This window comes from Oncorhynchus nerka, linkage group LG26 (assembly GCF_034236695.1).
Source record: "Oncorhynchus nerka isolate Pitt River linkage group LG26, Oner_Uvic_2.0, whole genome shotgun sequence".
NCBI lineage: Eukaryota > Metazoa > Chordata > Actinopteri > Salmoniformes > Salmonidae > Oncorhynchus > Oncorhynchus nerka.
Genome location: NC_088421.1, coordinates 13,860,586 through 13,879,290, shown reverse-complemented (window position 1 = coordinate 13,879,290; position 18,705 = coordinate 13,860,586). Strand labels below are relative to the sequence as shown.

At 44.0% G+C, this 18,705-nt stretch overlaps 1 protein-coding gene and 1 long non-coding RNA gene across 2 annotated transcripts in view; one reads left to right on the top strand and one right to left on the bottom strand.

Annotated features, from left to right (window-relative positions):
* LOC135564660 (uncharacterized) overlaps window positions 1-18,705 on the top strand; it is a 529,018-nt gene that overhangs the window by 417,996 nt on the left and 92,317 nt on the right. The gene's annotated exons all lie outside the window — the stretch shown is intronic.
* The window catches only part of LOC115110340 (BAI1-associated protein 3-like), a 43,634-nt gene that overhangs the window by 3,144 nt on the left and 21,785 nt on the right, over window positions 1-18,705 (bottom strand). Inside the window, exons 3-28 of the mRNA XM_029635918.2 lie at window positions 13,255-13,342; window positions 11,913-11,996; window positions 11,488-11,595; window positions 10,600-10,659; window positions 9,183-9,249; window positions 8,532-8,745; window positions 8,349-8,393; window positions 8,160-8,237; window positions 7,854-7,962; window positions 6,677-6,784; window positions 6,505-6,597; window positions 6,294-6,397; window positions 5,939-6,056; window positions 5,547-5,671; window positions 4,689-4,779; window positions 4,551-4,607; window positions 4,304-4,401; window positions 4,116-4,167; window positions 3,565-3,716; window positions 3,237-3,360; window positions 2,811-2,951; window positions 2,497-2,592; window positions 1,859-2,074; window positions 876-944; window positions 646-725; window positions 367-475 (exon numbers count right to left, since the gene is read on the bottom strand). Of these exons, the coding sequence (XP_029491778.2) occupies window positions 367-475; window positions 646-725; window positions 876-944; window positions 1,859-2,074; window positions 2,497-2,592; window positions 2,811-2,951; window positions 3,237-3,360; window positions 3,565-3,716; window positions 4,116-4,167; window positions 4,304-4,401; window positions 4,551-4,607; window positions 4,689-4,779; window positions 5,547-5,671; window positions 5,939-6,056; window positions 6,294-6,397; window positions 6,505-6,597; window positions 6,677-6,784; window positions 7,854-7,962; window positions 8,160-8,237; window positions 8,349-8,393; window positions 8,532-8,745; window positions 9,183-9,249; window positions 10,600-10,659; window positions 11,488-11,595; window positions 11,913-11,996; window positions 13,255-13,342 (2,686 nt within the window). The remainder of the gene's footprint in view (window positions 1-366; window positions 476-645; window positions 726-875; window positions 945-1,858; window positions 2,075-2,496; window positions 2,593-2,810; window positions 2,952-3,236; window positions 3,361-3,564; window positions 3,717-4,115; window positions 4,168-4,303; window positions 4,402-4,550; window positions 4,608-4,688; window positions 4,780-5,546; window positions 5,672-5,938; window positions 6,057-6,293; window positions 6,398-6,504; window positions 6,598-6,676; window positions 6,785-7,853; window positions 7,963-8,159; window positions 8,238-8,348; window positions 8,394-8,531; window positions 8,746-9,182; window positions 9,250-10,599; window positions 10,660-11,487; window positions 11,596-11,912; window positions 11,997-13,254; window positions 13,343-18,705) is intronic.

Below are 18,705 nucleotides of genomic sequence, written 5' to 3'. Positions count from 1 at the left end.
CCAAATCTGTCGTGTGTCCCTTGCCAGCTCTATGCTCCATTAGAATACAGGAACTGTCACATTGCCATTCTGGTGGGGACTCTCCTCAGCAGGGACTGAGCAGCCAAGATACCAGATGAATATCAGTGGTATGGAAATTATACCACACAAGTAATTAACAAGGATACAGTAGCTGATGATGGTGAAAAGGAGGAGGAAGAAGGGGAAATAGGCGCCTACTGTGGGGTCAACAGGCCCCTTACATAGGCCCCTACTCTGGGGTCAACAGAGAGAGAGAGAGAGAGAGAGAGAGAGTGTGAGAGAGAGAGAGAGAGTGAGAGAGAGAGAGAGAAAGAGAGAGAGAGAGAGAGAGAGGAGACCACTGACCTCCACAGTGTACTGGAAGCGGTTGTAGAACTCCACCTGGACTCCCATGTTCTCCGCCACCGTGTCTAGGATCATTCTGAGGAGCAGCTCCCACATGCCGAGGAGAACTCTGTGCAGAAGACAGGAGAACACAGTTAGACAACAATCCGCTGTATGTCAAGTGATCCTAATGGCTAGATAATGACCAGTACTACAGCATAATGTGTCAGAGGGGTATCGTTATTGTGTGCATGTCTAAGATGCTCATCGAGATAAAGACGTGACACAGCAGGTAATTACCTAGCCAGATTCTCCTTCACCAGAGACTCCCTGAGGATGACTAAAGTGTCACGTAAGTACTTCATGAGGGGGGACACGGCCTGAAACAGAACAATGTCACAGAACAGTGTCCCATCTTAGGGGGAAGCCTATTGAGGAAATGTCTTCCAACCCAGAAAAGACAAAGAAAGAAAGCAGAGAGGTTGCTGCTACATAACAGAAGCAGAACACAATGTACTGTTCAGTCTTACATCATCGTTGTTGATGGAGTCAGGGGACAGGCTGATGTGTTGGAGGTACCTCTTCAGCTCTGAAAGCATCTAGACAAAACACACAATATCACAATGCACTGGTTTACCTCTCTGTTCAAGGCAATGTGACAATGGTTACCAGGCAAGACCCAATTTGAGTATGCCATATCATACAGTATTATGTAACCAGACCTGGGTTCACATAGTATTTGTTTTCTTCGAAATACTTTAGCTGTGCTGGATTAAGGTTGCCTGACACATGGGAGCAATGGAATAGTCCCAAATGTGAAACCCCCGACCGTCTTGCACTCCAAACAAGCACCATCAAACGCCCCAAAAAACAAGAAAACAAATACTATTTGGACCAAGGTCTGTATCATTTATGTAACCCGTTCTCATGGAAACTGATATTGATGTGCATGACTGTGTCCCTTGCCTGTGTCAACATTCACAAGGCCGCAGGGCCAGATGGATTGCCAGGATGTGTACTAAGAGCATGCGCTGACCAACTGGCAAGTGTCTTGACTGACCCTTGCCAGGTGGTCAGCTGACACTGTCGTTGTCCATGTGGGGTCAAACGACATAAGGAGGGCTAAAACGGCACATTTGAAAATGGATTTTAAAGAACTGATTTTAGTATTATAAGACTCCAAAAAGGGCCAATAATTTCAGCAGACTGCTGGCATTACACATCTGGCTAAAAGACTACTGTATCTCTGCTGGAATCACTTTTATAGATCACTTTGACACCTTCTGGACCTATTGTTATTTTACTGCTGCTCTTTAATTACTTGTTCATTTATTTCTTATTCTTATTCATATTTTTTTAAACTGCACTGTTGGTTAGGGGCTCGTAAGTAAGCATTTAACTGTAAGGTCTACTACACCTGTTGTATTCGGCGCATGTGCCAAATACAATTTGATTTGATGAGTGGTTACGAAGTATGACCGACAGAGAGGACAGTTCAATGAGATGGAGGGACCTTGTCTGTGAGGTGGGTGATGAGGCGCTTGGCCTCCCTCTGTAGGTCCGCATCCACGTTGTAGAGCTGTCCGTTCAGGGCCTTGTTGACCTGCTCCTTCCCCTCCGCCCCGCAAGACTCCTCCATGGCTTGCTCCACGCCCTGCCAGTCCAGGTCCCGAGGCAGGTGGCCCAGGAACACACGCACATGCTCTGTGTTGTTCAGGGCGATGCACAGCTAGCCCACACCAAGACCCAGGAAGTACATTAGCAGAGGGAAGAAGAGAAAGCCAGAGGAAAGGTCGAGGAATGGTTGAAGGAAACAAAGGACGAAAAAGAGGCAGGGCTAAAAAAAAGAGGCACGACGGTAAGTAGACCAGTGGAGGCTACTGAGGGCTCATAATAATGGACAGAATGGAGTGAATGGAATGGTATCAAACCCATGAAAACCATGTTAATGATAACATTCCATTTACTCTATTCCAGCCATTACTATGATCTGTTCTCCTCTAAGCAGCTTCCACTGAAGTAGACCAAACATTTTACACTACGGACAACCCACTGAGTTCTTTGTGTTGCCAGGGAAAGAACACCCGCTGACATTTACTTCCCACGTCATCCTGAAGCCCCCCTTCCTTCCTGCCTTCCCACAGGCGTTACCTGCACCGTCAGGCTCTTGATGTCTCGACCCTGCTGGCTCCTCTCAATCTTGCGCTTTATCATCTCTGAGTAACACACGGCCTCGCTGCAGAAATTCTGCAACACAGACAACATCTCACTCATCATCATCATCATCAAGAGTGAAACCCTCAATTAGTATTCATTTTTTCTGCTTTGGTTGTTTGTGATTGTGGCTTGTCACCTGTAGAGCTTTTTACACTGTCTCTGGATGTGTAAGCGTGTGTGAAAGCGTGCACCTATGTGTGTGTGTGCATGGGTGTGTGTGTTTGTGTGTGTGTGGAGGTGGCACTCACGTCTGTCAGGCGGGTGACAAAGATGAAGGCCCCTGCAGAGTCTGGCCAGGACAGCTGTTTCCAGAACTCCCGCACCTGGCTGAAACACGCTGTCACATCCACCGCAGAGGAGCTGTGTTTGGCCTGCTGTACTGGCTCCAGCTGTTCAGTACACACACACACACACACATTCTATGAACAACAACTTATAGAATGTCATGCACATGTACTGTACTAGAAATACACTGACACACCGGTACAGTACACAGACACTAACTCATATTCCGAGTACATTAGATAGAAACATCCTGGTGGGTTACAGATCATCAATGGGTTCTGCTGTAGAAGTGTAATGGATATCCTGATTGCCGTATGTCTCATGTTTTCTCAGATTGCTTTTCATGGAAAAGCAATCTTTATAGACACTTCCATAAAATGCCTTCTCACCTGATCCATGTCTACTGCTCTGCGGATCCTGTCACAAGACTTGTCATGGACTATCTGCAGCCACTTGTGGATAGATGTCTTGAACCAGCTGTGATAGCCAGTCAAGGCCATCATCTTTGCGTCCCTGAGAGAGAAATACTCATTAACCACCTGACATTTAGCTAATCTATTGTATGTTCAAGCATATGGAGAAGTTCACTGCAAGATCAAATCACCAAGCAATAACAACATCTAATCAATCTTTCTGTTTTCTAAAAGTTCAATGCAACCAAGCTGAACATCCACCATCCACCAGTCTGACCGGGTGACAGGGTGTTCACAAACTCACCTAAGAGGGAGGAACTCTCTGAAGCGTTTGAGTATTTTCAGAGACATGTAGAGCTCTAACAGAGTCTCTCCCATGGTCTGAGTTAACCTGGAGCTCTCCTGCTCCAGAGTGCCACACACCTTCTCCATGGCAACGCTCACGTCGTCCGCGACCTGGGGGAGCACAGGGGTCAGTCACCCCATCTCAGAGGTCAAGGGTCAACAGTGAGGATACATGCATACTGAACATACAGGAACACTATATGCATCAGTATACTGTTTTTCATCATGTATCAGGGAAGCAGGTAAGCCTAGTGGTTAGAGCGTTGGGCCAGTAACCGAAAGGTTGCTAGATCGAATCCCTGAGCTGCCAAGGTAAAAAATCTGTTGTCCTGCCCCTGAACAAGGCAGTTAACCCACTGTTCCTAGGCTATCATTGTAAATAAGAATTTATTCTTAACTGACTTGCCTAGTTTAATAAAGGTAAAATATATATATATCTATGGGTAAATATCATGTGTGGATAAAGATGTTGGCAGGTTCTATTCCTTTTGGTTTCAAAGGAATTCTCACCAGTTTCTCCAACTGTCTATACGCGATGCTGAAGAAATCCACTTTCACCGCACTGGGGGGTTTAAAAAGACAAAACAAAGAACAGGATTCATTTGCTATTTGACATAATCAACAGGATTCTACTTAAAAGTCAAGTTCGCCCTGTCACCCTCCTTGATTAACACAAACTGCAGGGACTGTTTGTGTACCTGTAGAAGAGCTTGTTGTAGACGTTCTGTCCCCTCTGTACATCTGCACACACTGCATCCACCACCTGGACCAGTCTCCTCAGCTGCTCCTCTAGAGCCTATAGAATCGACACACTACAGCTCACACACAACCCCGACAGGCCCATCCATGTGTTACCCAATAAATGACTGGGAGTTTATATATGGAATGTGCGACTCTCTTTATTTGTATGACTTTGTGTTATCAATTCTTATGGTGTCAACTTACCCCGTCCTCTGGTTTGAATTGGGAAATTGTGCTCTCGTACCACTCCACTGTACCTTTCTGTTGAAATCAAAGATTGCAGTCATTCGAATTAGTCAACAGTGCTAACACTAACAGGTCTTCCTTATATTTATGTTGTACCTTGACAACAGTGGCAATTTCCAAATGCAGTTCATTTCGAAGGGGGCACGCAGTCTTGAAGGCCGGCATGGTCTGCATGTGTCCTACCCCCCTGAGTCACAAACACAAAGGGAAACATGGGCCTGTTATTGTAGCCCAACAACTCATTACTGAGTAAAAGACAAAAGGCACAATGCAAGGTGATTTGTAGGTAATCTAAATGATTGCTGGAACAGACAATCCTGACTGGCCTAGCCTGTCATTTCTGTCAGCCTTTTTAAATTAAGGTGACTGACAGCAAGAATGATTAGTATGTGTTTGAGTACATGTTTTTTGGTGTGTTTGTGTCCACAATACACAGAGATCTCTGTAGGAGTGTCAATCACTGGGCAGACTTTGAAATCTCATTGGAAAAGGCCCTGCAGGATCTCCATTCATCTGGTCTGTGCGACACAGAAGTACAGTGCCCCATGGGGCTGCTCACAGAGAAAGAGTATAGCAACATGAGCCTGCTTTTATTGGCACAGTCATCACCATTCAAGTAGAAAACCCTCCCAATAGGCTTATGATTTAGTCACCCTGCCCTCCTATTGGCTTGACTGTTCTAGGTACTCCATCTGTGGTTTAATTTTTGTGACTTGGTTGAGTGTTTGGTCTGATATGACAGCGCTGGCGAGTGTTTGATGCGGTGATGTGGCGAGAGAGAGAGAGGGGTTAGTGGGAGTCACAGGTGGCTGGTGGCACCTTAATTGGGAAGCACATGCTCATAGTAATGGCTGGAACGGAATGGTATCAAACACATGAAATAGGTTTTCCATTCCATTCCAGCCATTACTATGAGCCTTCCTCCCCTCACCAGCCTCTGTGGTATGAGTTTACCTCAGCATGAGCTCGCAGCGTGTGACGGCGGCTGGACTGGTGCAGGGGAACACCTGGCGCATGCTCTTCATCAGACACAGACAGTGGTCCGTGTACAGCCTGAAGCTGTCTGACAGCTGCCGCTCCTGAACACAGGAAGTACATCATCATCACATCACTCAACCTCACAATGATCGATCTAGCCAATAACAGCAGATTCAGACAGAATTCTGGGCTTCAGTCTAGTTTCCAGAAAAACTACCGCACCGGAAAAAAATACAGGTTTTGATTGAATAACAGACCCCTAGGTCATAGGATGATGGATGTTGAGTGGTGAGTTAATGACGTGTCCTAATGCCAGATGAAAGTTGATTGTGAGCCAGAGGGGAGCTGTGAGGAGACAGTAGGCCTACCAGGTCTCCCTGCACAGCTTGGGGATCCCACTCTGCATCGATGGTCCTCAGGAGCCTCAGCAGCAGAGTGTAGCACATCCTCTGGGACCGGTGGTGGCTGCTATAGCACTGCCAGCGACTGCAGACCAGAGCAATACATACTACTATACATCTACTGTACTTAACATGACCCTCACCTCTCAGCTGAGATGAATGGTTTCAGACCTAAAAGGACTAGGAAGGAAAAGGTGCAACTCATATTTAAAAACGCGGTACTTCATTGGCACAGGCTCCACCAGCTTGGCATAACATTTGGACCACCGCAATACCTTTGGCATATGATCTACATTGAAGTGTTACTATTGTAGCTACTCACATGATGGCCTGTTGCAGGGGTGAGAGGTCAGTTTGCACAGCATGATGGGACAGCACAGTCCATGCTGGAGGACTCACCTGCCCATTCCAGTTATAAGGCTCTTTCTGGAGAGAAAAAACAGATGATTTACATGGATAGCATAAGGAAACCATCCATATCCATTTCTGTCATTTTACTTGATAATAGAATGCACTGTATAGTAGAGTTTCACCTGAATATGAGCGTGCTCGTACTCCAGAATCTGACTCAGCATCTTCTTATGAATGGCTTCTTTCGATTCCCTCTTACTCAGTGTAGTGTCTCTCTGGGGAACAAAGTGGAATGATCAAGTGACTTGGGTAGAATACACAGGTACTGTGGAGCAGAGAGAGTGTAGTAGCTACCTGGGTAGTGAAGAGCCTCAGAATCAGGTGACATTCTCCCTGGACCTTGGAGGCACTGGATCGGGGCTCCAGCTTAAACCACTTGTCATATCCCATCACAGGAATCTCCTACAGGCGAACAACAAACAGGCTAGACCAGGGATGGGCAACTTTGATGAGGGTGGGGACCACAAAAAGTCTGAACTCATCATGAGGGGTTGAAGTTGCTGGCTGGTCTGCATACCCACATCCTGTTTTGCAATTCTGCACATTCTTCCATGTGGTGGAGAGAAATGTTAGCAGTTTTTAATATGATATCTGAGTGAGACTGATAAAAAGGTTTAGATAGCTGGCTGCTAAGCTAACTTAGCAATCTACTTTTTTTGCTGAAATTAGCTAATTGACTGACTATCAGTGACTGACATAACAAGAGAACAACTGCCAAAGTTCGAAATTGCACTTTTTCTATTCTACAATTCTAACTCTCAACAGTAAGTTGAGGCCCCGACTGAGTTCCTAAATATATATATATATATATATATATTTTTTTTTTATATTGATCCGAGGGCCTGCCCATGGGCTAGACACTAAGCCAGGAAAAAAGGGTTTTGTGCTCAAACAACTGGAACAGAGGTGCTGCCTTAAATAATAGCCTCTTTAGATGTAGAGGCGCGACACTCTCTCCATTATAAAACTATCATTTACTCTAAATCCATTAAAACCAAGTGACGTTCCGGTCTGATGAAGGTGAAGACCGAAACTTCACACTCTTTTTGATGGATTTACAGTAAATTAATCACAGGTGTCTCTGATAGACAGTGAGCCAAGAACCAAGTTTGGTGGAGTATAATTAATAAATGTTAGTTAACACTTATAACAGCTAATAGATACAAACATTAGAATAAACTGCATCAAGTAGCCTAGTGGTTAGAGCGTTGGGCAGGGTAGCCTAGTGGTTAGAGTGGTGGACTAGTAACTGGAAGGTTGCAAGTTCAAACCCCGAGCTGACAAGGTACAAATCTGTCGTTCTGCTCCTGAACAGGCAGTTAACCCACTGTTCCTAGGCCGTCATTGAAAATAAGAATTTGTTTTTAACTGACTTGCCTGGTTAAATAAAGGTCAAATAAAAAAATAAAAGAAGAAACATTACCAGTAGACAACAGTTGGGAAGTGAAAACACTGTAATTTAAAGAATTACATTCAGTGGAATGTTGATGCAGCCCAGGAAGTCATCAGCATTGTCTTCAGATGATCCCGATGACGACGTCCCATTGGACCGCACCGATTTGGCAATCTGCTTAAAATACCTGGTGGGATAAGGTACTGATGAATACAATCTGCTTAAAATACCTGGTGGGAAAAGGTACTGATGAACACATGAAATATAACACAGAGCAATCAACCAGTACTGGGTCTCAATGACCTGACAGTCAAGACCTCCATTCACTATATTAAAGGGCCTATTTCACCGACTTTATCATTAGCAAACAGAAGCCTGTTCTACCTGCCCATTCCTCTAAGTCCACTGACTTCATTCAGTTTTTTGCAGGCCTCTGCGACAGAGACGTCATCGTCGTGGTCCCTGAGAAGAAGAGCAAAGGTTAGTAGGACAGTTGGATAGCATTAGCATGCAGATTCCGTTTTCAGGAATCTGGACTGAAAGTGGAAAGGCCCATACTGTGTTTAATCTTACCATATGTCCATATGCAGTAGATCACCATGGACATCATCAATGTCACTATTGGAAGAAAAAAAAATATCATAATTTAACATTGTGTAAACAAACATTGTTACCGTTAGGCTCTGAGACACATACAAATGTCAAGCGTTCTGCCAACAACTTCCAGAATCGGCGTACCGTCAGTACTATACTTACAAAACAAAGTGCTCATTCCAGACTGGGTTGAGAGTCTCTGGCTTGACCTCAGTCACCTGGATGCACGTGGCTGCTAGAACCTCCTTGGTACTGGACCTCTTCTCCAGCTTCTCCTTCCTCTTCCTGAAGCTGAACTTCCTCTCCTTCTTATCCTCTGTCTCCCGAGGGCTCTGGCCCAAGAGGATTCCCAGCATGCAATAGGGGTCGCTGTACCCTACCCAGGCACAATAAGGGTTAAACTAATATAGAGACACACTGAGATTATACTGTTAGAATGACTGTGATGTACCTTATTGAGGTTCAGGAATCAAAAGCAATTGATCTGCTAGTAATAGCTGCCTGTGTACCTTTAGACAAAGTGGTCCAGTGTTATCTAAAGTGGACAGTGATGTGATGATGGTTGTAGTGTCTTGGTTGAACCACTGTATCATGAGAAGTTTAAATTTTTCTTCCAGACAGAAAGAACAATGTGGCTCACTCAATATAGTTGATCAGAAAATGTTCTAATCGTATTTCAATAATAAACAATTGCATTCCTTGTCAATGGGGAGTTGGAGTTGGCAAATGGACACGATGACATTTCATATCCACGCACAGAAAACAAATGCTGCTTCCCATCAATAGCAGAAAACGAACACAAACACCCCTCACCATTTGCATCCTTTGCCATTAGATTTTTCCCTTTCATGACAGACACTCTCATGGTGAAACTGGCTCTCTGCAAAACAAAGTGCACAAAGTAACAGCAGTACACAGGCTAAGAGTCATGCATTAGTGAGAGATCTCGCTGAAACGATCCATAAGCACGCTGCATTCCAAAACCGGGCCTTGAACATGGCATAGAGTGCACTTTGAAAACAACAGCTAGTCGGTGAACTTTATTGTTATTTGGAGTCTTTAACTCGAAAAAGACACTTTCATCAGTGTTAAACAAAATACCAGCTATCACTGCAGTGTGAGATGTGAGTCTGTCAAGAGAGAATAATCAATGTGTGTTTTCTTTGTCTGGTGTATAATGCCAGGGCTTTGTGTGTCACTAAGGTGGAAAGACACTGCTGCGCCGGCGAGAAACAGAGATCCTTGTAGAATGGAACATTTAAATGGCACAATATGTTCTCCTCTGCCCACAACCTTTCAAGGAGTCTTGCAGAAGAGCCCAGCATCTCTTTCAAACTGACATTTGAAAGGTCGCTGGTAGTCAAGGGCATCATACAAAGTGGGCTTTCACAGATCATTATGTCTCCTGGTGCACAGTGAGCCTCACTATGGCTATCAATACACTCCATCAGCTCAGTCTCTCCGGGTACATAAGGGTGTTAGTGCTTTCCATGAATTTTTCTTTAACCTTGTGAATGCAACGTGCTATACACGGAGTATAACAAACATTAGGAACAACTTCCTAATATTGAGTTCCCACCCCCATTTTGACCTCAGAACAGCCTCAATTCATCGGGGCATGCACTCTACAAGGTGTCGAAAGCGTTCCACATGGATGCTTGCCCATGTTGACTCCAATGACTGCCACAGTTGTGTCAAGTTGGCTGGATGTCTTGATACACATGGCAAACTGTTGAGCATGAAAAACCCAGCAGCGCTTCAGTTATTGACACAAACCGGTGCACCTGGCACCTACTACCATGCCCCATTCAAAAGCACTTAAATATTTTGTCTTGCCCATTCACCCTCTGAATGGCACACACACACAATTCAGTTCTCAATTGTCTCAAGGCTTCAAAATCCTTCTTTAACCGGTCTCCTCCCCTTCATCTACACTGATTGAATTGAATTTAACAAGTGATATCAATAGGGATCATAGCTTTCAACTGGATTCACCTGGTCAGTCTGTCATGGAAAGAGCAGTTTTGTAAACTCAGTGTATAGCTAAACACAAAAGAAAGGCACATTAAATGGTGCAGACTTGAAGATCCTCACAGTGACAACTCAGCGGTGCTATCTTGTTCATACAGCTTACATGGCGTGTGTCTGCGGATGGGAGATACAGGAAGTGACAGGAGAGGAGACAGGAGATGGAAATTGACAAGATGGGAAGTGGAACAAAGCATCTCACCTTGGATTCTTGGACTCTCTGCAGAATGATGTCATGTTCCTCCTGACCCATATCAAATACCTAGGAGAGGGACGACAGTGGAAAAGGGTGCTCTTTGCAAGAGAGCCTCATAGGTCTGTGAGCATATTTGCAACACACATCCAACTATACTCCTGCCTGCATTTTGACCTGTACGTTTATAAATCAAAGCTTAACTATTCAACTATTTGAAACAATAATACAATGGTGATACGCATTACATCCCTTGCCAATGGTTTGCGTCCTCATAAGCCCGATCCAAGATGGCTGTACAGGTTCAATCTCACTATCTTCAAAAGGCCAAAGAGAACCAGGGGTCACTTCAAAGCATGGGGACATGTGCCCTGGTCCACCACCTCAAGCAGAGAGCGACAGAGGAAGCAAGGATGTAGCTTTGGAGTGACAGAGTCTGAATGGATGTAATATTACAGCTGAACATCAATACTCAGTGGGCCTGGGCTTTGATGTTTAATCAGCTCTAAGCCAAAGCACATCTGCTCAGTCTCCTACAGATGTCTCAAAGCAAACATGGCTCTCTACCGCCAGACTGAACCTCTAGGATCAGTTGGTGAGGAGAGATTAGAGGAGGGGTTTACAACAGGAGTCACATGACGAGACAATCTGATTTCTGCTGTTGTTTTCTGGGACAGTAATTATTTCAGCTTACTTGGCTCTTTCTGGTCTTGTCTATTTTATTAGTCAGTATTTGAAGTGTAAATTACAGCACACTAGGGTGCGTTCATAAGTGTGTGTGTGTGTGTTTATGTGTATGAGAGCAAGTGTTTGTTGGTCTCTGCCATGTGTGTGTGAGAGTTTGGCCAGGTGGGCTGTTCACTAAACGGATTTAGCTGATCAAAAGAGTGTGTGAACCTTCAGCAGATAACTGAAGATGTCGCCTTCATTGGTGATGTACTCTGGCGAGGGCACGCCCACCCTGTTGACTACCGTGTAAACAGCCTCTTCATACAGGAGGTCCAGCTGGAAGAAAACAACCTCAGTGAATGCCTTAACTACCGTTTGTCTTTCTTAAAGCAGGGTCACTGCTAAATGAGAGCTGGGAAACAATTCTCTGTCAATAGAATGATGTGACCTTACTGTACCTAACAATGTGTGAGTTTTACGCAACAGTGTAGCTAGCTACAGCCATGTGAGGATGGAGGCAAACTGGGTTCAGGACACTAGATTCTAGTTGGGGAGCTAGATATGAGATAGGCCAATAAAGGCCAATAACAAGTCAAATACCCCTCCATCGCTAGAGCTGAATGTTCTACCCCTAGGGAGGCCAGGCTACTCACCTCTCTCCTGCTGGACCTCTCTGGAACGAAGGCCTGGTCTACGTGCTCTGCTGGTGGTGCGGCTGTGTTACCTTCCCCTTCGCACTGCGGAGACACAGAGAGAGATAACTTTAAACCTTAAGCAGGCTCCATCACCATGACTGCTTCAATAAGGCTTGGAAAGGGTTGTGAGGTTAAGTCACAATGAGCTGGTATCGCCAACCAAACACTTTTGTTTTCAATTGCGGCACACAATCAGACAAAGGCAATGACTGCATCATTGATTTTCTTTTTGTTCCCTTTTCACCACTTTAAAACCTGAAGAGGCTGGAAAACAAGTGTTCTCAGATAAACATCTTAATAGTGCCCCATTCAGTCCCAGTCTCTTTCCTCTTGTGTGGGAAGTGAGGGGGTAGAGAGCCATGGAGAGCAGCTTCTTCTGACAGCTGAGCCTCCAGCCTTTTGAGTGGCCTTCTCAACCTTGTCCGTCTGTCCCCTCAGTCCACTGTGTAACACAGAGTTATGAACGTACCGTAAGCTAGCTCCACAAATAGCTTGAAATGTACCAGACCGAGGGATCCAGTCGGTACCTTTTGGCTAGTTCAACCCATTGGAACATTGTTAAGGAGGGCGGTCACGTGCGTTGCGAAGCAGAGGGTTGCTGGTTCGAGCCCAGTGTGGGGCAGTCGGACAATGGAGGAAGCTAAGCTGTTGGCAGCACATTGACCCCCGTTAAAATAGGCATAGCAGAGGGGACCGGCGAGAGCAAAGTATGTGTATACTACCCAAGACCTTTCCTCTATAGTCTCCTTAAAAAAATGTTATTTTCATTTCAAGGATCTTCCTACTTAAAGCCCACATGCAGTCTTTTTTATTTTATTTTTTAAATCTTCACTGTATGTCTAAAAAAATCTCTGCGTGTGGTTAGTTCATGAAAATGTTATTTTTTATCATTGCTCAGCCTGATTGTGTTGGTGTGTTGTTACAAATGTAAATATGTTTATATGCACAGCCCTGATTGGCAGATAGGATCGTCTAGACTCTAGAGCCTACTCCTTCAAAGTAAGAGGATACATGTACAAATAAAAGATTACTGGTCATTGGTCAGAATAATCAGATCAGATTGTGATGTCATGCTGTGGGCCAAAAACTCCATCCCACCTGAACAGGCTGAAATTCCAGTCGTTCTTTTGTTAGTTAGTTCGTTTTTTAAAGCTCCAACACTAAAAAGGGCATTATCATACTTTTCACAATTTCAGACTGTTATTTCAACCTCATAGAATGGAAATATGTTTTTTACAAGTAAACCGCGTTTTAGAATGCACTACCCCTTTAAACAAACATAAGGAGGTTTAAGGTTTACCTCAGCCTGGGCAGCACGCAGCAGATTCTCTTGTTTCTGAAGGATGCCATTCATACGCACAAAGAACTCTCCATTCCCCTCAGACAGCCTGTAAAACATACAGAGAGATAACACGGTCAATTAAATTCTCATTTGACACATTCTGTGAATTTTCTGTTAAGATTATAGAAGCAAAACTGTCCTAAAGGGTCTATATAGAGAAACGCTTTCTTAACTCCTCAGTAAACACTGTTACTCACAGATGCTTCTATCGTCCTTAGTAAATGTGGATTAGCTTTATTATGCTTGGTTTCCATTTAGCAAAAGACTAAAGGAGACCTAATGCTGAGCTGTCAATCACAACCAGCAACACATATAGTAGAGTATCATGAACAAACTGTTACATTATATATGATTCAGTAGCCCATGTCTTTCACTAGACTAGACAGACATTCCTTCCTGCAGCAACAAATCTGAGGGGAATTGTCTGTTATTATGCAACGGGTGGGTCTAATCCTCAATGCTGATTGGTTAAAAGCGCATTCCAGACGGTGTCTATTCCAAAAATTACCACTGGCTAAATCTATGACGTTAAAATGCCTATTTATTCTGTTCCATCTGACTGCACAATCCACTGTCTCATCATCCCAGGAAGGGAAGTTATACACTTGATCTCCACTATAAAAAGCATCTAGACATTATCTCACATTTCTTTTAGACTAACATTTAGATTTGTTTAAACTTTACTAAGATTTGTTTAAACTTTACTGTCTGTCTCTCCAACATTTGCAACATTGTTTCAATGTTCAAATTCGATCTCCAACTGTCCCATAGTAATGAACGTGTAGGGGTTGGGAGTCGGGACGAGAGAGAGAGGCAGGCAGCGTTTCTCAGCCAGTCTAAATCATGAATCAGCTGGCATCCTTTTTTATGGATATATACAAAGAAATGTAAATTGAAAAAAGGTCAAACGAAATTAAGTGCAGCTAGTTTGCAGTCTTTCCAGCTTCAGTTTCAAGTTACTGTGTTATCTGTGTTGTTGGCTAGCTTCTCTAAACAACGGTGTCCTAATGAGAGAGCACATTTTCTATGCCAGCGAAATCGTGCCTCATTAGCTCATTGTTAAATGTCACTAGAAAACAGTATAAACAAATTGCTATTGTTATTCTGTCTGTACTGTTTGACGTGACTGTAAGTTAGTTGTCGTTGGCCAGCTAGCAAGCAAGGGATAAGAATGTTTCCAGCCAGTATGGCAATGGAACATTTAGAACGAACGACTGGTCCATAGATACAGAACAAAAAGACTGAACGACTGGGTCGCTGGCATCCCTGGCAACCAAGCCAATAGAACGAACGACCAGCCGGCTTGGGTAGCAACCCTAGATTTGTTTCGGGACGATATCCTGTGGAAGGATGAAATAGTATGAATAAATTCATCAAAATAAAGTTTTGAATTAAAATATATCATTATTATTTGATTTGTATAAAAGTGATAATGCCCTCAAAGCCGGTGGTTGGAGGATATATTGGCACAGTTTGCCAGCCTCCGACTTAGTCTCGGGCCTAACAACACCCGTGCCAATATATCCTCCAAATAACAGCTTCTCTGGCATTATCACTTAAATAACGTGTGTGTCTGGGAATTATTGGTAGCCTAAGACCAGTATAAACAGACAGTGGATAGAAGGTGAGAAAGCAGCCCATCTCAGTGGTGAATCATTCAATAAGAATCATCTCACTGCACTACACTTAAGGTCCTTGGGAGTTGCTGTGCTCCCTTGAGTAATAGCAAAAATATGAAGCTCAACAAAGATTCAAAGCCACTCTACCATGTCTGCCATAGAACGTTATTCTAATCCAGGAAGATACAAAATATATTTAAAAAATTCTCTCTCTGAGCTGGTGAACTCCTGGACTCCTGCCACTTGCTAATTTCATAGCCCCAGTCGCCATGGTGATGGAGGCACATTCGTGGCGGAGGGATTCACTGGCACAGCTGAACACCTTGGGAATACCCCCCTCCCCTCTTTTCCTCCCTTCCCAGACTAGAGGAGTGTTCTGGAATGAGTTGTGTGGCAGAGCACCAGGAGCAACAATACAGGCCTGATACCTCCACCCCCCCCCCCTGCCCCCCACCTGTCTCCTAGCCCAGACCCCCTGTCTCATTATGCAGAGAGAGGACAGAGGAGCTGTCCACATGGCCCCCTCTCAGTCACGCACCTTTATTAGCGCTGCCTGTCACATCACAGCGGGTGCGTGGCAGTCTGGTGGCGGCAGTCTGGTGGCAGCCGACACAGCTCCCACTGATCTCCCCATGCATTGCATTCCACGCCCCTGTCTGAGACAATGTCTCCAGGGAGCAGGAGGCAGTGGGTGGGAACATCCCTGATTATTTGTGGCCAGGGTACGTTTAGTGCGGGACGAGGATGACAGAGGAATGAGGATGTCTGTCTGTCTTTACAATGGAAGCTTGACAGGATCCCCAAAGAGCTAAAATACCTAATTTCTGTAGAAATCTAATTAATGAGCATGAAAAACATTCCGTCAATACAGTGACAGAATTCAAGGTACAGATATTTTATTTACGTTGGAAAATGTCAGCCCCATTAAACAGGTACTTTCATATCTGACAGCTAGCCTGACATTTTTGTGAAGCAGCATGAAGGCATGCCAAGCTTGTCTGCTTTGTTAACAGGTTGGTTACATCATGAGTCATATGGTGATTAAATAGGTTATTTGAGTCTATCAACATTTAACACTATGTATCCAAAACAAGACTTTGGCTCAGTGTTCAGTGTACCAGCGGCACCTTTCGCTTTTAACCTTTGTAAGTGTATTTTCTGATGTCTGGATTCTCTTTGAAGATTTGTATGATTAAGAAAAACCCACAATCACAAATTATAGGGGTCTGTGTGAGTCAGTCACTCTTTCTCTCTCCCTCTCGGTCTCCCTCCTCCCTTTTTCTATCTCTCTCTCTCTCACACACACTCACACACACACACGCACACACACAATTTTATGTTGCTAGGAAACAGCTTCTTCCAATACAGTTTATTATTAATATTCCATTTTATTTTGAATATTTATTCAAAATCTTTGCTCATGTTTTGCTGTCTAAAAGGTGAATTATGAGCTGAAACAGGCAACTAGACATGCAGACGAACATATACAGATGAATACAGAGGAATACAATGTGTTTGGGTATATGCTGAAACATGACATACATTTTTTTTTTTTACAAAATAAACGTTTTCTCTTACATGTATCTTCCATAGCCTGTGTCCCCATATGAATAGACATCCTGAGGGTTATGATGATGCAGCTTCAAAGCTTCAGAAAGTATTTCCCAAAACACCACACAGAGAATGTTTGCTAGGTGTGAGTGTTCCGGTCTTTTCTGCATTCTTTAATATTAATGATAATGAATGAAGAAATTCAATGTTCTTGACACTTAAAATCCCTCTAATGGTGTTACAAATCAATGAGCTTGGAATCATTTGATAATGCCTGAATAATGATGGCTCGTGTTTAAGGTGAAGACAGGACTTTGAAAAGAGCAAGTCCTAGTCATCGGAAAATACAATCACCCTCAGGAAATGTCTGTCTATTGGTTAATAATCTCCTCTTCAGGGTACATTTCTTCACTGGGGATCTACAGTACTTCCTACATGTGATGTCTCTTTATGCACGACTAACATATAATGACTTCCTTCCATCCATGGATGAGAAGCTACATTTTGATTATTTAGTTCTGACTGAAGAAACAACTGCTTATAATCTTTTCCCCCATGTGTGTTTGTCTCTGACCTGGAACTGACGTTACGTCAGATGCCCATCTGGGTAATTTACACCCTGGGTCGTCTATACTGGGTCGGACACTGGTGCTTTAGCCATGCCTCATTTGCATCCTTGGTATTAATGAGCGCCAGTGTGGATCATAGGTGTCGGCTCTCTCTCTATCCCTCTCTATGGCTAATGAAGGACACAAACAGGCTTTCATGCAACCTAATGATGAGCGTCCAGCGGCTCAGTCAGACTTCACTCAGGGTTCTCTCTAGCAGTCTTCAGTGGGAGACGATGACCATGGTTGCTGCCTGCCTGGCAGAGGAAGACAAGTCTCTCTCTATCTCCTTCCTCCATCTCCCTCTACCACTCCCTCCTCCTTCTCTCCAAGTGGTGATAGAGTGAGTGATAATTTAGAGCCATCATGGGGACACAGGGGCCAGTTCTAATTATAATCTCTCTCGTTGCAGTCCAGGTAGGTACAAAATGATGGCGGGATGGAGAATGTCACATTTTCATTTTTTTTTCTTCTTTAAAAAAAACGTTTTACCTCTTTTTTTCTCCCCAATGTCATGATATCCAATTGTTAGTAGCTACTATCTTGTCTCATCGCTACAACTCCCGTACAGGCTCGGGAGAGACGAAGGTTGAAAGTCATGCGTCCTCCGATACACAACCCAACCAAGCCGCACTGCTTCTTAACACAGCGCGCATCCCACCCGGAAGCCAGCTGCACCAATGTGTCGGAGGAAACACCGTGCACCTGGCAACCTTAATTAGCATGCACTGTGCCCGGCCCACTACAGGAGTCGCTGGTGCGCGATGAGACAAGGATATCCCTACCGACCAAACCCTCCCTAACCAGGACGACGCTAGGCCAATTGTGTGTCGCCCCACGGACCTCCCAGTCGCGGCCGGTTACGACAGAGCCTGGTCGTGAACCGAATGTCACATTTTCAATGCAAATCAACGGGTCAGATTGATGTTATACTGATCCAATTCATCTCCCATAACTGGGTTGATAAAGGGGAGACCGGGGTTGATTGTCACACTTATTTTTTACTTGTGTATTTCTCAACACCAGTACCTCTCTAGGCTAGATGGGACGCTACCGTCCCACCTGACCAACATCCAGTGAAAGTGCAGGGCGCCAAATTCAAACTACAGAATTGTAAATATTTAACATTCTTGAAAATACACATACAATATGTCAAAATAAAGCTTAACGTCTTGTTAATCCAGCCACGGTGTCAGATTTCAAAAAGGTTTTATGGCGAAAGCAAACCATGTGATTATCTGAGGACAGCACCCCATCAAACACAGACAATCATATTTCATCCCGCCAGGCGTGACACAAAACTCAGAAATAATGATATAATTCATGCCGTACTGTTGAAGAGCTTCTGTTCTCACTCCAAAATACCCCACAAACATCATAGATGGTCCTTTTGTTCGATTAATTCCATCGTTATATCTCCAAAATGTCCATTTATTTGGCCCGTTTGATCCAGAAAAACACCGGTTCCAACTCGTGCAACATGACTACAAAATATCTAATACATTTCCTGTAATCTTTGTCCAAACATTTCAAACAACTTTCCCAATACAACTTTAGGTATTTATTTACGTAAATAATCAATCAAATTTGAGACGGGATAAACTACGTTCAATAGCGGATAAAAACAGTGT